Source organism: Amblyraja radiata, chromosome 7, assembly GCF_010909765.2.
Source record: "Amblyraja radiata isolate CabotCenter1 chromosome 7, sAmbRad1.1.pri, whole genome shotgun sequence".
NCBI classification, from domain to species: domain Eukaryota; kingdom Metazoa; phylum Chordata; class Chondrichthyes; order Rajiformes; family Rajidae; genus Amblyraja; species Amblyraja radiata.
The window spans coordinates 1,632,631-1,648,803 of record NC_045962.1 but is presented as its reverse complement, the minus strand read 5'-3'; the positions used below and the strand labels follow the sequence as shown (position 1 = coordinate 1,648,803).

Genomic DNA, 16,173 nt, shown 5'->3' with positions numbered 1-16,173 from the left:
TTGTAATAATGGGCCTGTAAAGCTGTGCAAGTAGGTATTTATTTGCGTTTGGAGTTTAGAGATACAGCACTGAACCAGGCTCTTCAGCCCACCGTGTCTGCACTGACCAGCGACGAATTACATTGCAAACCTGTATGTCTTTGGAGCGTGGCAGGAAACCGAAGATCTTAGAGAAAACCCACGCAGGTGACGGGGTGAACGTACAAAGTCAGTACAGACAACACCCGCAGTCGGGATCGAACCCGGGTCTCTGATGCTCTGAGCGCTGTAAGGCAGCAACTCTACCGCTGCGCCACCGTGCTGCCCCGTTCCATTCCCAATTCTGGAGAGAAGGAATAGGTGACGTTTTGGTCTGAAGAAGGGTCTCGACCCGAACGTCACCTATTCCTTCTCTCCAGAGATGCTGCCTGTCCCGCTGAGTTACTTTTGTGTCTTCCTTCGATTTTAAACTGGCATCTGCAGTTCTTCCCGTCACATTGACAATTAAGGACTCTTGTAAAGGAACTGAGAGTGAGTTGCCCCTTGTAGTTCTTACAAGGCGTAACAAAGAGGCTGTGGAAATGGCAACTTTCTTGGTCAAGATGGTCTACTGCTCCAGAGGAAGATCGAGAATAATGAAAAAAATGAAAAAAATGGGGGAGCATCACAAATTATGTGGATAGGAACAGCATTTAATTTGTCTAGCTCACCGGAGATGCCACACACCAACGTTTTAGATTTATCAGACGGTACACTAAAATGCTGGAGAAACTCAGAGGGTGCAGCAGCATCTATGGAGCGAAGGAAATAGGCAACATTTTGGGCGGAAACCCTTCTTCAGATTTATCAGATGTTGATTATGAATATCAAGAGGTCAATTGTAGGCATTGTGGAGGAGTTGAGCTGCTGTGTCTCAAGGTCTCCAGCTGAGTATGGATACCACTCTCAGGGTACCCCTTGAAGGAACATTGCCATGGGGAAATTAGCTCATTTTGACAAACATAAGAGTTAAGTGTTATACAGAAATGGAAAAATAAATGTGTAGGAAGGAACTGCATATGCTGGATTAAACTGAAGATAGATACAAAAATCTGGAGTAACTCAATAAATCAGGCAGCATCGCTGGAGAAAAGGTATAGATGATGTTTCGGGTCAAGACCCTTGTTCAGACTCGACCTGAAACGTCACCTATTCCTTTTCTCCAGAGATGCTGTCTGACCCGCTGAGTTACTCCATTTTTTTGTGTCTATCTTCAAATTATTGGAGGGATTATTCTTGGACTTGATATGGGTCAAAATATTTAGTAAAGCATGATCTACCAGGCTGAAGTCAAGGAAAGAAGCAGAGGAAGATAGAAAATAGGTGCTGGAGGAGGCCATTTGGCCAAATTAGACAGTGGCAGCCAAAATGATAGTGATAAGGGTGGGGTTGTGGGGAATTGTTCATGTCAAGAGCACTTAGGTCAATTGCTCTCTGGTTGATTGAGGGACATGAGGAGGATAATGTTGGTCATTTTCTACCTCCTTCACTTTGTGTGTCTAATATCAATTTCCTCAGTGATCACTGACCTAGAAGCACAGTACGAGAGTCAGCATCGCTCAGTCTGACCTATCATGAAGCGGCCGTACTGATTGCATGCTCACTGGTATTTGGTGTGACATGTGTTTATTTAAGGCCAGCTGCACTCACATACCTGGCTCATTGTTCCTATCTGAAAGAAATCAACTTTGTCACCAAGTAAACAGTTTCTAAGGAGATGGGAAGAAATGTAACACGTGTATTTGGGGATCGCAAATCATTTATAATGATGTGGGGAGATTCAGAACATACATTATTCTGTTATGTACAAAGCTAAACTTCCAATTTGGGTATAAGAATAACATAGAAACATAGAAAATAGGTACAGGAGTAGGCCATTCGGCCCATTCGAGCCAGTATGATCATGGTTGATCATCCAGAATCAGTACCCCGTTCCTGCTTTCCCCCCATATCCTTTGATTCCGTCAGCACGAAGAGCTAACGGGGAGTCACGGTGACGCTGCGGTAGAGTTGCTGCCCTACAACGAATGCAGCACCGGAGACCCGGGTTCGATCCCGACTACGGGTGCTGTCTGTACGGAGTTTGTACGTTCTCCCTATAACCTATTACAAATATCTCAGTTTTTCTCTGAGATCATCGGTTTCCTCCCACACTCCAAAGAACTACAGGTTTATAGGTTAATTGGCTTGTATAAGAGTAAATTGTCCGCAGTGGGTGTAGAATAGTGTTAATGTCACTGGTCAGCGCGGATCGATGGGCCGAAGGGCCTGTTTACGTGTTATATCTCTAAACTAAACTAAACTAAACTAAGCTATATCTAACTCTCTCTTGAATACATCCAGTGAAATGGTTTCTACTGCCTTCTGTGACAGAGAATTCCACAGATTCACAACTCTCTGGGTGAAAATGTTTTTCGTAATCTCAGTCCTAAATGGCCGACTGTTTTTCTTAAACTGTGACCCCTGGTTCTGGACTCCCCCAACATGGGGAACATTTTTCCTGCATCCTGCCTCTCCAATCCCTTAATAATTTTATTTGTGTTTCTATAAAACGTACAAGCTTGTAGATTAATTGGTATAAGTGTAAATTGTCCCTAGTGGGTGTAGGATAATGTTAATGTGTGGGGATCACTAGTCGGTGCGGACATTGCAACGGCCAGGAAGTGAGCGGGAAAGATCATCTCTGACCACTCTCACCCTGGCCACAAACTCTTTGAATCACTTCCCTCTGGAATGCAAATCCGGACTGTCAAAGCCACCACAGCCAGACATAAAAACAGCTTTTGCCCCCAAGAGCAGTAGCTCTGCTCAATAACCAAAATTCTGTTGTCTCCTTTTGCTCTGGTATTTTATTTAATTCACATGTTTAAACTATAATGTTTTATTTTTAATGTTTTAATGTTTTATGTTTTATTCTTAATTGTTTACTGTATGTGGTGTTGCGAGCGGAGCACCAAGGCACATTCCTTGTATGTGTACATACTTGGCCAATAAACTTATTCATTCATTCTTTCACTCTCGATTACCTCTCATCCTTCTAAATTCAAGTGAATACAGTATAACAATAGACAATAGACAAGAGGTGCAGGAGTAGGCCATTCGGCCCTTCGAGCCAGCACTGATCACTGCCATTCATGGCTGATCATCCCAAATCAGTACCCCGTTCCTGCCTTCCCTCCATATCCCCTGACTCCACTATCTTTAAGAGCCCTATCTAGCTCTCTCTTTAAAGTATCCAGAGAACCTACCTCCACCGCCCTCTGAGGCAGAGAATTCCACAGACTCACAACTCTCTGTGTGAAATAGTGTTTCCTCATCTGCATTCTAAATGGCTTACCCCTTATTCTTAAACTGTGGCCCCTGGTTCCGGACTCCCCCAACATCGGGAACATGTTTCCTGCCTCTAGCGTGTCCAAACCCTTAATAATCTTATATGTTTCAATAAGATCCCCTCTCATCTTTCTAAACTCCAGAGTATACAAGCACAGCCTCTCCATTCCCTCAGCATATGACAGTCCCGCCATCCCGGGAATTAACCTTGCAAACCTACACAGCACTCCCTCAATAGCAAGAATGTCCTTCCTCAAATTAGGGGACCAAAACTGCACACAATACCCCAGGTGTGGTCTCACTAGGGCCCTGTACAACTGCAGAAGGACCTCTTTGCTCCTATACTCAACTCCTCTTGTTCTAAAGGCCAACATGCCATTCGCTTTCTTCACTGCCTGCTGTACCTGCATGCTTACTTTCATTGACTGATGAACGAGAACCCCCCAGATCCTGTTGTACTTCCCCTTTTCCCAACTTGACACCATTTAGATAATAATCTGCCTTCCAGATGAGGGCAATGTTGGTAAGGCTAGCAGTTGGTAAGGATCAGCCATGATCATATTGAATGGCGGTGCTGGCTCGAAGGGCCGAATGGCCTACTCCTGCTCCTATTCCCTATGTTTCTCTGTTTCTATGTAATTGACAATCCACATTTGTCCTGTGAATTTGTTGCTGGGGCCACTTTCTGGAGCCACTTCTGGGGAAGGTGCTCCATGAGGTCTGCTGGACAAGGAGGTGCAGGATTTACACCCATTGACAATGTAGGAATGGTTACATATTTCCAAATCAGGAACGTTATTCCCTTATCCTTTATCATGGATCTGTACAATGTAAATGGATCAATTGTAATCATGTATTATCTTTCTGCTGACTGGATGACACGCAACAAAAGCTGTTCACTGTACCTCAGTACACGTGACAATAAACTAAACTGAACCTGGTGTGCTACATGGAGGAGAACCTGCAGGTGGCGCTGTTCCCCATGTCTGTTATTCCCTATCCCTTGGTTCTCTTTTATTTAAATCAAAAATATTTATTCAAATACTACATAATATAAACAGCACAGTAAAAAACATGTCAGACCCCACCACCATAGTACACGACAAACAATAAACTATTATACAACTATGTTACAATCCTTGTCGAGGATGCATTCAACCCCCCGCGGTGCCCAGCGGTCCCAGAAATCCCCCAGGGTGCCCGTGGACAGGGTGTAGTCCCTCTCTAACACCACCCGGGCACGGATGTAACCCCGGAAAAGGGGCAGGCAGCCGGCTCGGGCAGAGCCCTCTTCCGCCTGGCGTCGTGACTCGCTTGGTCAGGCCCAGGAGCAACCCAACCAGGACATCCTCGGCCCTACCCTCTCCCCATACACACAGGGTGTCCAAAGATGAGGATGGTGGGTGAGAAGTGCAACCAGAAGGCAAGGGGCAGCCCGTTTAGATAATGGAACAGTGGCTGCAGCCTCGCGCACTCCATAAACACGTAGTACACAGCCTCTTCCAGCCCGCAACAGTGGCAGGCGGTTGGCGAGTCTGTGAACCGCGAGAGAAACAGGTTGCAGGGAACACCTCGTGCAGTAGCCTCCACCCCAGGTCCCCGATGTAGAGGGGGAGAATCCCTGCATCGCTGTTCCCTTGGTTCTCTTGGTGGTGAAGGTCATAGGTTGGGAGGTTCTATGGGAAACTTTACACAGAGGCAAAGCTTGTGAATGGACAAAGGCTGGTGCACATTTACACTGTTGTTTGTCCAGGAGAGGTCTTCCTCTGCATTGCCCTTGTGACCTTCCTGATAACTACATAAAACAGAAAATAAGTGATAGGAGCAGAATTAAGCAAATCGGCCCATCAAGTCTACTCCGCCATTCAATCATGGCTGATCAAGATCTCTCCCTCCTAACCCCATTCTCCTACCTTCTCCCGATAACCCTTGACACCCGCACTAATCAAGAACCTGTACTATCTCTGCTTTAAAAATATCCATTGACTTGGCCTCCACAGCCTTCTGTGGCAAGGAGTTCCACAGATTCACCACCCTCTGACTAAAGAAATTCATACTCATCCTCCTTTAATTCTGAGGCTGTGACCTCTGGTCCTAGACTCTCCCACTAGTGGGAACATCCTCTCCACATCCACTCTATCAAAGCCTTTCACTATTCTGTAAGTTTCAATGAGGTGTCCCCTCATCCTTCTAAACTCCAGTGAGTACAGGCCCAGTGCCGTCAAACGCTCATCATATGTTAACCCACTCATTCCTGGGATCATTCTTGTAAACCTCCTCTGGACCCTGTCCAGAACCAACACATCCTTCCTCAGCTATGGTGCCCAAAATTTCTCACAATATTCCAAATGCGGCCTGACCAGCACCTTATAGAGCCTCAGCATTACATCCCTGTTTTTGTATACAAGCCCTCTTGAAATAAATAGCATTTTTTAGGGCTCATTAATTTGGTTTGTTAAACCTATTGATTTGTTCATGCCCAGAAGATGTGAAATATTGCATTTTTCAGCCAAAAGCAGCAGTCTCTGAAGAGCAGATCAGAGAGAACTACCTGGTTAACTCATCCCTTCCCACTCAAACCACCCCCTCCCCAGGTACCTTCCTCAGCAACTGCATAAGATGCAACACCTGTCGCTATACCTCCTCCCTCAACTCTGTCCAGGGACCCCGACAGACCTTTCAGGTTAGGCAGAGGTTCACTTGCACCTCCTCCAACCTCATCTACTGTATCCATTGTTCAAGATGTGGACTCTTATACATCGACGAGACCAAACGCAGACTGGGCGATTGTTTCACGGAACACCTTCGCTCAGCCTGCCTGAACCAACCTGATCTCCCGGTTGCTGGACACTTTAATTCTCCTTCCCATTCCTACACAGACTTTTCTGTCCTCGGTCTCCTCCATTGTCAGAGTGAGGCTAAATGCAAATTGGACGAACAGCATCTCATTTTCAACCTACAAACAGCTAACAATGGCCTGTTTCCTTTACATTGTTAATTTCTTGCATATCTTTCATTCATTGTTCTTTATCTCTCCACATCACCGTCTATATCTCTCATTTCCCTTTCCCCTAACCAGTCTGAAGAAGGGTCTCGACCCTAAACGTCACCCATTCCTTCTCTCCAGAGCTGCTGCCTGTCCCGCTGAGATACTGCTGCCTGTCCCACTGAGATTTTTGCGTCTGTCATCGGCATGCACTCTATTGCTCTATTTAGATCTATAGGCTCCATTCTCATATCTGTAAACCAGTTGGCAGGTGATCGAATTTCTAGAATCACAAAATTAATAATCTGTCCAACAAATAAAGAAACACAGCCATCTTCAGCTATGTTTAACTGGATAATGCTTTGTGAGATGTCAATGTATTGTTCCACATGTGATACCAGCCAACCTTCACTTGCAGGTTAAAATGACATCATGTGAAGGGGTGAATAATATTACCTTTTAATCCCAAATATTAAAGACAGCATAGCTGCCAATGATGATAATTTTCTGGAAATATTAAGTCATTCAGGGATTTCTGCCAGGAATGTAGTTTGTTGAATTTCAGGCAGTCATAAGGAAGCTATATCGAGGGTACTTATTACAGCCTGCAATGTATTTATAAAGAAGCACGGTGAATAATTCATAAATCTTGAATATATTTAGACTGCTCGCTGCTATTTTTAGCTGCAGCAATCCCTTCTGGAGTTCTGGAGTACAAGCCTGAAGCTAAGAAAAAAAACACTTTGAGGACCATCTTTGTGAACAAGCAGACTTCAATTTATGCGCAGTCATGACTCCTTCTGACACTTTAAAACCAGTGAAGGGTTTCACTGAATTATTAAAGGCATCCCTCTCATTTTTTGCACGGCAATATATCACTTGGGAGGTAATTACCGGAATCTGCAAATCGTTTTTTCCCCCTTGCACGCTCTTGAAGCAATTGTACAGAAGCCAGCCTTGTCAGTGTTATTGATGGGACTACAGTGTGTGGAGTGTGTGTGCTGCTATTTTTAGCTCTGCGTTTATTGCCGAAGTCCCCAAGAGATTTGCAAAGCTCCAGGACAAGCTGATGTTATTTTAGGCTGCGCCACTTATTATTAGAAACGGCCTGTCAGATCGCATTTGAAACAGAAATACCTTTCAAACTCCCAGCAGTAAAATCGCTGGCACTGTGCAATTATAGATTTCTAAATTCAGTACACTTCAGTTCCCTTCGAAACCCTCAAACCAATTAGAAGAAAACCCTTCAGAATTGTCCATCCTGGTTCCAGCACCATTATAACTTCTTGCCGATTATATATGTCAAGCAGCTTTGTCAGTAATGAAAGGGTTCAGTGACCTCTTATAGACCATACGTTTCTATTATTTTTTTGTCTTCTTCCCTCTGGCATAGAAGGGGATAGCCCAATAACAATTTGAATTCACATGGTATCATTGACAAAGAGGATAGACACAAACAGCTGGAGTAATTCAGCGGGTCAGACAGCACCTCTGGAGAAAAAGAATGGGTGACGTTTTGGGTTGAGATCCTTCTTTAGAGGAGTAACCCTTGGTAATTCTCAACATGAGGAATGGAAGCTGATCCAGGAAGGGAACGATCAGAAAGTATGATTTACAGCTTCTTCAAAGAGATGTTACCTTTTTTTCTGAAATGTACAGGCGGGGAGGCAAAGTGATTTTACGTGGAAGCTCTAGAGGGCTGGACCACATCGATGCCACATCATTCACAAAAAAACTATTGTTCACTTGAGCCGAGATGTGGTTATGGTGGGAAGCTTGTCAGCAGGGGGCAGCACTGAGGATCAGAACCAACTCCAGGGATCTTCAAGCTGGTTAGTGATTGGAGTCTAGTTATCGAAAGGTCATAATGTCATAAGTAATAGGGGTGGGTTTAGGCCATTCGGCCCATCGTCTACTCCGCCATTCAATCATGGCTGATTTATCTCTCCCTCTTCAATCCATTCTCCTGCCTCCTCCAATGGTTATATTATGAGTGCAGGCAGGTGGGACTAAGGGAAAAAAGTTGTTCGGCACGGACTTGTAGGGCCGAGATGGCCTGTTTCCGTGCTGTAATTGTTATATGGTTATATGGTTATATGGTTATAACCCCTGACAACCCATCCTCACATCTTTTACTTGTGGCTATACTTCACGGGACCAACTGTAAATACTTCAAGAAGTCTGAAGAAGGGGCTTGGCTCGAAAAGTCACCCATTCCTTCTATCCAGGGATGCTGCCTCTCCGGCTGAGTTACTCAAGCATTATATTAGGAAGTTCTAGTGCAGTAATGGATGCTTTACAGGGTCACATGTTTTTGCTGCCTCCCTGCTATGACTCTCAGCGAATAATTCACAAACCATGAACCTTCTCAAGACTGCCATTTTCAGCAATAAACCCTGCTAGAATTTGACAGGTTGAGCCAAAAGTGTAGAAGCAAATCATGTTCACTGACCATCATTCTGAACAAGCATGAATTAATGAATGCACATCCAGGGAAGGATTTGAATTACTGAAACAAAATGACATTGACGGAAATCACAGTCAATTGGAACCATTGCCATATAGCTATCACCAGTCTTCAACATGTTTATGGGTTCTTAAAGAAAGACTGAAGAAAGGCCCCGTCCTGAAAAGTCGCCTATCAATGTTTTCCAGAGATGTTGCCTGACCCGCTAGGATTCTCCAGCACTTTGTGTATTTTTTTGTAAACCAGCATTTGCAGTTCCTCGCATCCACAATCTATTGTGTCCTATATTGACATCACAGAGCCACTAATCTGTGGTTGATATTACAAGCAAAATGTGTCAATTGAAATCACCCAAACACACCTATGTCATCAGAGACAGCTATTGATTAGACCAGTCAAGGAGCATAGAACTTAGAACAACCAGCACAGCAACACCCCTTCAGCCCACGATATTTGTGCTGACAATTATGTCAAATTAAACTGATCACTTTTGCCTGCCTATAATGCATATTCCCCATTCCCTACACACTCTTGTGTCTATCTAAAGGCCACTTTAGTGCCACTATCAGCCACAGCAGCATCTTCCAGGCACCCACCACCCTGCTTTTGCCTCTAAACTTTCTCCCACAAACCTCAAAGCTATGCCCACTAGTCTTTGACATTTCCAGGTTCTGTGGTTCGATCCCAGGGGTTCCCAACCTTTTTCGCCCCGTTTCCCCAGGCAACTTTAATAGCACATAACAACGTTATTTCACTTATTTATGAACAACTAATGATGAACAGATACCGATATACCAGAACCAAACACAGTCAGTCAATGAGAAAAAATAAGTACAAATCTAGAATCAACAAATTCACCCCCTGGGAGTAACTGTACCCCCAGGTTGGGAACCCTTGTTCTATCCTATCTAGGCCTCATGTAATTTTATAAATTTCCATCTCTTCTCAGACCCTGACGTTCCCGGGAAACAATTCAAGTTTGTCTAACTTCTCCTTACAGCTAATATCCTTTAGTCTAAGCAGCATTCTATAACTTTCCCTGTACCCTCACCAAAGCCTCCACATCCTTCTTGTAATGGGGTGACAAGAACTGTACACAATACTCCAAATGCAGCCTAACCAAACTTTTACAAAATCTGTAGGAAGGAACTGCAGGTGCTGGTTTAAACCGAAGATAGACACAAAAAGCTGGAGTAACTCAGCGGGACAGGCAGCATCTCTGGGGAGAAGGAATGGGTGATATTTTGGGTCGAGACCCTTCTTCAGTCTCGACCCGAAATGCCACTCGTCCCTTCTATCCAGAGATGGTGGCTGTCCTGCTGAGTTACTCCAGCTTTTTGTGTCTATCAAAGTTTTACAAAGCTTGTCCATGACTTCCGGACTCTTATACTCGATGCTTTGACTGATGAAGACAAACATACCATATGGCTTCACTACCACTCAATCCGTCCATACATCAATACGGTTTGGGCTCTGTCATTAACTGTACACTGCCCCCTTGTGTCTGACATCCAAAGAGCAACACCTAACACTTGCTTGGATTAAATTCCATTTGCCATTTCTCTGCCCAGATCTGCAACTTATTTTTTCATCCTGCTGTATCCCTTGACAGGCTTCTTCCCTGTCTGCAACTCCACCAATTGTTGTCCCATCTGCAAGCTTACTACAATGTACAATCTATCTAAATTTTTGTCTTGTGTTGGAAGGAACTGCAGATCCTGGTTTACACCAAAGATAGACATAAACTGCCAGAGTAACTCAGCGGGACAGGAAGCATCTCTGGAGAGAAGGAATGGGTGACGTTTTGGGTCGAGACCCTCCAAGTCATTAATATTTACCCACAAACAACAGAGTCCCTTAGTTACAGACCTCCAAACAAAATAACACCCTTTCAATACTAAACTGACTCCTATGGGTAAGGCAGTTCTGAATCCAGACTACTAATAATCCAAACTACTGGGTCACCATGGATCTCATGCAACTTATTCTTCAGGTTCAGCCACCCATGAGGGACTTTGTCAAAAATCTTACTAAAGTCTATAAAGAAAAAAACTACTGCCCTGCCATAAGTCTTTCCAGGTTTGGCAGAGGTTCACCTGCACCTCCTCCAATCTCATCTATTGCATCCGCTGCTCTAGGTGTCAGCTGCTCTACATCGGTGAGACCAATTGTAGGCTTGCCGATCGCTTCGCCCAACACCTCCGCTCGGTTCGCAATAACCAACCTGATCTCCCGGTGGTTCACACTTCAACTCCGCCTCCCGTTCCAAATCCGATCTTTCTGTCCTGGGCCTCCTCCATGGCCAGAGTGAGGATCACCGTAAATTGGAGGAGCAGCACCTCATATTTCGCTTGGGCAGTTTACACCCCAGCTGTATGAACATTGACCTCTAATTTCAGATAGTCCCTGCTTTCTCCACCTCTTCTCAGCTCTTCCTCAGCCCATTGTCTCTGCCTCTTCCTTTCTTCATCCCACCCCCCACCCCCCCCCCCACCCTCACATCAGTCCGAAGAAGGGTCTCGACCCGAAACGTTGCCTATTTCCTTTGCTCCATAGATGCTGCCTCACCCACTGAGTTTCTCCAGCATTTTTGTCGCCCCACCCTTATCAATTATCTTCATCCTCCAGGCGAAGCCAACTGAATATATCATCATCATCATCATCATCATCATCATCATCATCATCATCATCATCACCATCATTAACGGCACAGTGCCGTACAATGCTGTGTACGACAGTGATCGCAACTTCTACTGAAGTGTGGATGGCCGTTGGCTCGCTAGAAGCTCATCCACCTTTTGACAGGTCTTGTTTTTGGTCCTGCTGGGGGTCCACAGCCCCTCCTAACCCGGCAAACCAGGTGGGGGAGACAGTTTATTCGCCGACTATCCACCCATGGAGCAGGCAGCACGGAATTACATGGTACCCGTGGCGGGGGAACTCCCCCCTACCTAACATTAATATATCATGTGACCAGGTGCACTGTAGGATATGGGTATTTGGTATTGTTGTAAAGTTGAATTATTATGAGGGATGCTCAAACATATGTGGAGAATCATGGAGGACAGACATTTGCTATCATTAAACATGCTCAAGATCACATCCAGTCAATGGTCCCAATTGGCATCCTAGAAGTTATCAAAGCTAGAATCAAACAACACAATGCAAACAAAGAAAGACACAAAAAGCTGGAGTAACTCAGCGGGACAGGCAGCAGTGTTCAAAAGGGAACTGCAGATGCTGGAATATCGAAGGTACACAAAATTGCTGGGGAAACTCAGCGGGTGCAGCAGCATCTATGGAGCGAAGGAAATAGGCGACGTTTCGGGCCGAAACCCTTCTTCAGACTGATGGGGGGTGGGGAAAGAAAGAAGGAAAAGGGGTGGCGGAGGAGGAGCCCGGGGGCGGGCGGATGGGAGGGTGGGAGGAGACAGCTAGAGGGTTAAGGAAGGGGAGGAGACAGCACGGGCTAGCCAAATTGGGAGAATTCAATGTTAATGCCATAAGGACGCAAGGTCCCCAGACGGAATATGAGGTGCTGTTCCTCCAATTTCCGCTGTTGCTCACTCTGGCAATGGAGGAGACCCAGGACAGAGAGGTCGGATTGGGAATGGGAGGGGGAGTTGAAGTGCTGAGCCACCGGGAGGTCAGGTAGGTTATTGCGGACTGAGCGGAGGTGTTCGGCGAAACAATCGCCCAACCTACGCTTGGTCTCACCGATGTAAATCAGCTGACATCTAGAGCAGCGGATGCAGTAGATGAGGTTGGAGGAGATACAGGTGAACCTTTGTCGCACCTGGAACGACTGCTTGGGACCTTGAATGGAGTCGAGGGGGGAGGTGAAGGGACAGGTGTTGCATTTCTTGCGGTTGCAACGGAAAGTGCCCGGGGAGGGGGTGGTGCGGGAGGGAAGGGAAGAATTGACGAGGGAGTTGCGGAGGGAGCGGTCTTTGCGGAAGGCAGACATGGGGGGAGATGGGAAGATGTGGCGAGTGGTGGGGTCACGTTGGAGGTGGCGGAAATGGTGGAGGATTATGTGTTGTATTTGCCGGCTGGTGGGGTGAAAGGTGAGGACCAGAGGGACTCTGCCCTTGTTGCGTGTGCGGGGATGGGGAGAGAGAGCAGTGTTACGGGGTATGGATGAGACCCTGGTGTGAGCCTCATCTATGGTGGCGGAGGGGAATCCCCGTTCCCTGAAGAACGAGGACATTTCCGATGCCCTGGTATGAAATGTCTCATCCTGGGAACAGATGCGGCGTAGGCGGAGGAATTGGGAGTAGGGGATGGACTCTTTACAGGGGGCAGGGTGGGAAGACGTGTAGTCCAGATAGCCATGTGAGTCAGTGGGTTTGTAATGTATGTCGGTCAGGAGTCTGTCCCCTGCGATGGAGATGGTGAGGTCAAGGAATGGTAGGGAAGTGTCGGAAATCGTCCAGGTGTATTGGAGTGCCGGATGGAAGTTGGTGGTGAAGTGGATGAAGTCAGTCAGTTGTGTGTGGGTGCAGGAGGTGGCACCAAAGCAGTCGTCAATGTAACGGAGGTAGAGGTCGGGGATGGGGCCCTGGTACGTCTCGAACAAGGATTGTTCAACGTACCCGACAAAGAGGCAGGCATAGCTGGGACCCATGCGTGTGCCCATAGCTACGCCTTGTGTTTGGAGGAAATGGGAGGAGTCAAAGGTAAAGCATCTCCGGAGCGAAGGAATGGGTGACGTTTCAGTTCAAGACCCTCCTTCAGACTCGACCTGAAACCTCACCCATTCCTTCTCTCCAGTGATGTTGCCTGGCTCACTGAGTTACTCCAGCATTTTGTGTCTACAGAAACATAGAAACATAGAAAATAGGTGCAGGAGTAGGCCATTCGACCCTTCGAGCCTGCACCGCCATTCAATATGATCATGGCTGATCATCCAACTCAGTATCCTGTACCTGCCTACTCTCCATACCCCCCGATCCCTTGAGCCACAAGGGCCACATCTAACTCCCTCTTAAATATAGCCAATGAACTGGCCTCTTCGGTTTAAACCAGCATCTGCAGTTCCCTTCTACACATCTCAACACAAGCGCGGAGTGCACCACACAATTTTCATGTACCACAAGCCACACACAAGCTCAGAAATTCATCTTTATTTGATAAATTATGGACTGATATAGCTTTGAAAAACATTATTCAGTTTGTCCGTGATAATTTGAAGTTATTGACTTACATCAGAGTCACTCCCTTCTCGCAGGTTGTAGGTCAGGTCATGTTGGATATCTTCAATGAATTTGTGTGCATATTCTGGATATAGCTCTAGCACCTCCCGCAAACCCTTCAGAATGATGTACTGCAGGTCACAGTAGGTCAGAGCCTTCACATTGGCATTAGTCTTAATCACCTGATCCCTGGCCAGAAAGTCGGAGCCAATCAAATCGCCTTTTCCTAGGCAAGGAAAAAGAAATTCCAAGTCAGTAGATTGTTGCAGAGACCCACAAAGGCAACACGGTCGTGTGACTCACTGATTGCAACCAGTCTGCCATATGCACTCAAAGAATGTCATTTTTGTATTAGTATGCTGCTGCCGCTCCTGTTCCTGAACACTAATTCCAATATTAATTGTATGTTTTTTAAATTATGAATTGATTTCATTTGTGACTATCAATTGAACATACATGTGAGACACTAGTATTAACAGGGTGTTAATGCGCAGAAGACTGGTCAACTGGATTAAACATTCATTACACTTTAGGATGCAGCTTAAAAGTTGTATGGGAACATAAGAAATGGAAACAGGAACGAATGAATGAATGAATGAATGAATGAATGAATGAATGAATGAATGAATGAATGAATGAATGAATGAATGTATGAATGAATGAATTCATTTATTGTCACGTGACAATTCTTTATTGTGCTTACCCAAGGTATGCAAAGAGGCACCACATAAAGGGCATCGACAATGTTACAAAACTATCCCGCACCAGGTCCTCTTTGATTCTCTCCCCTCCCCTCCTCCTTTGTTCTCCCCTTCCCCCTCTAGGCAGTTCCCCCCTCCTTTGTTCCCAGCAGTGTGTCCTCCCATTTCATAATTTCTTCACTCTTCAACAAGATCACGGCTGATTTAATTCCTCAGCATACCTTCCTCCACAAACCTTGACCCCCTTAATATCGATTTTTTTGTGTGATCATTCTTTCTTTCAAACAAACTCATTGACTGAGTCTCCACAGCATTCTTGAGAGAATTCCAAACATTCTTTAGAGTCTGCGTTTCATTCCATCTTCAACTTCATCTTCAGACTTTAGAGTCTGGGTTTGATGAGCTAGACAGGGCTCTTAAAGATAGCGGATATGGCGGGAAGGCAGGATCGGGGATTGGGGATGATCAGCCATGTTCACATTGAATGGCTGATCTTGGCTGCTGGCTTGAAGGGCCGAATGGCCTACTCCTGCACCTATTGTCTATTGTCATTCCATCTTCATCTTCATCTTCAGACTTTAGAGACTGAGTTTCATTCCATCTTATTGTGAAAGAGCCAAAACTTATTTTGAAGCTAAAACCCACAGTTCCAGGCACTCCAGCCTAGGAAACATCATTTCTACATCTAAACCTTACAACCCCTAATAAACATTGCACACATGATCATCTCTCATTCACCTAAATTCAAGGCTGCTTAATATGATAACTGTATGAGTTAACAAACTGGTGAAGGTTCATTGCAGATGCAACTAACGGTAGATGGAAGTTTTCAAGAAAAGACACAAAGTGCAGGAGTAACAGTGAGTCAGGCAGCATCTCTCTCTCTCTTGAGGACATGGATGGGTGACGTTTCAGGTCAGAGCCTTTCTTCAGACTAATTAAGTGTCCAGAAACGTCTCCTCCAGAGAGGGTGGGGGATGAAGGTGTAGAGTGACAATATCCATCGTAAAGATGATGGAGTGGGGGCCTGGAAAACGGATGTCATTGAAGAGACAAAGGGCGTGTGAGGTAGCTTGGGCATAGGTCAGGAGTGATTGGACCAGGGGAGATAGGATGGAGTTGGGGTACGTGGAAATCATTTCAGTGGGACAGGAGCAGGCAGAAACAATGGGTCTGCCAGGGCAGTTGTGTTTGTGGACTTTGGGGAGAAGGTAAAACCTGGCTGTGCGGGGCTGGGAAACGATAAGGTTGGATGGACGATGTGGAAGGCAGTCAGCCAGAAGTGATGAAATCAGTAATGGTGTTTGAGATTAAGGCCTGGTGCTCGTCTGTGGGGTCATGGTCCAAGGATAAGTAGGAGAAGGTGTCTGAGAGTTGTCGTCTGGCCTCATAGGTCAGCTTGCAAGACCACCAGAGCACCTCCCTTGTCGGCGGGTTGGAAGATAATGTCAGGGTTGCTGCAGAGTGAGTGGAGGG

At 45.8% G+C, this 16,173-nt stretch overlaps 1 protein-coding gene across 1 annotated transcript in view; it reads right to left on the bottom strand.

The window, feature by feature from the left end:
* Window positions 1–16,173, bottom strand: part of LOC116975666 (potassium voltage-gated channel subfamily H member 8-like) — an 851,239-nt gene that overhangs the window by 68,609 nt on the left and 766,457 nt on the right. Inside the window, exon 11 of the mRNA XM_033024992.1 lies at window positions 14,008–14,222. Coding sequence (XP_032880883.1) covers window positions 14,008–14,222 — 215 coding nt within the window. The remainder of the gene's footprint in view (window positions 1–14,007; window positions 14,223–16,173) is intronic.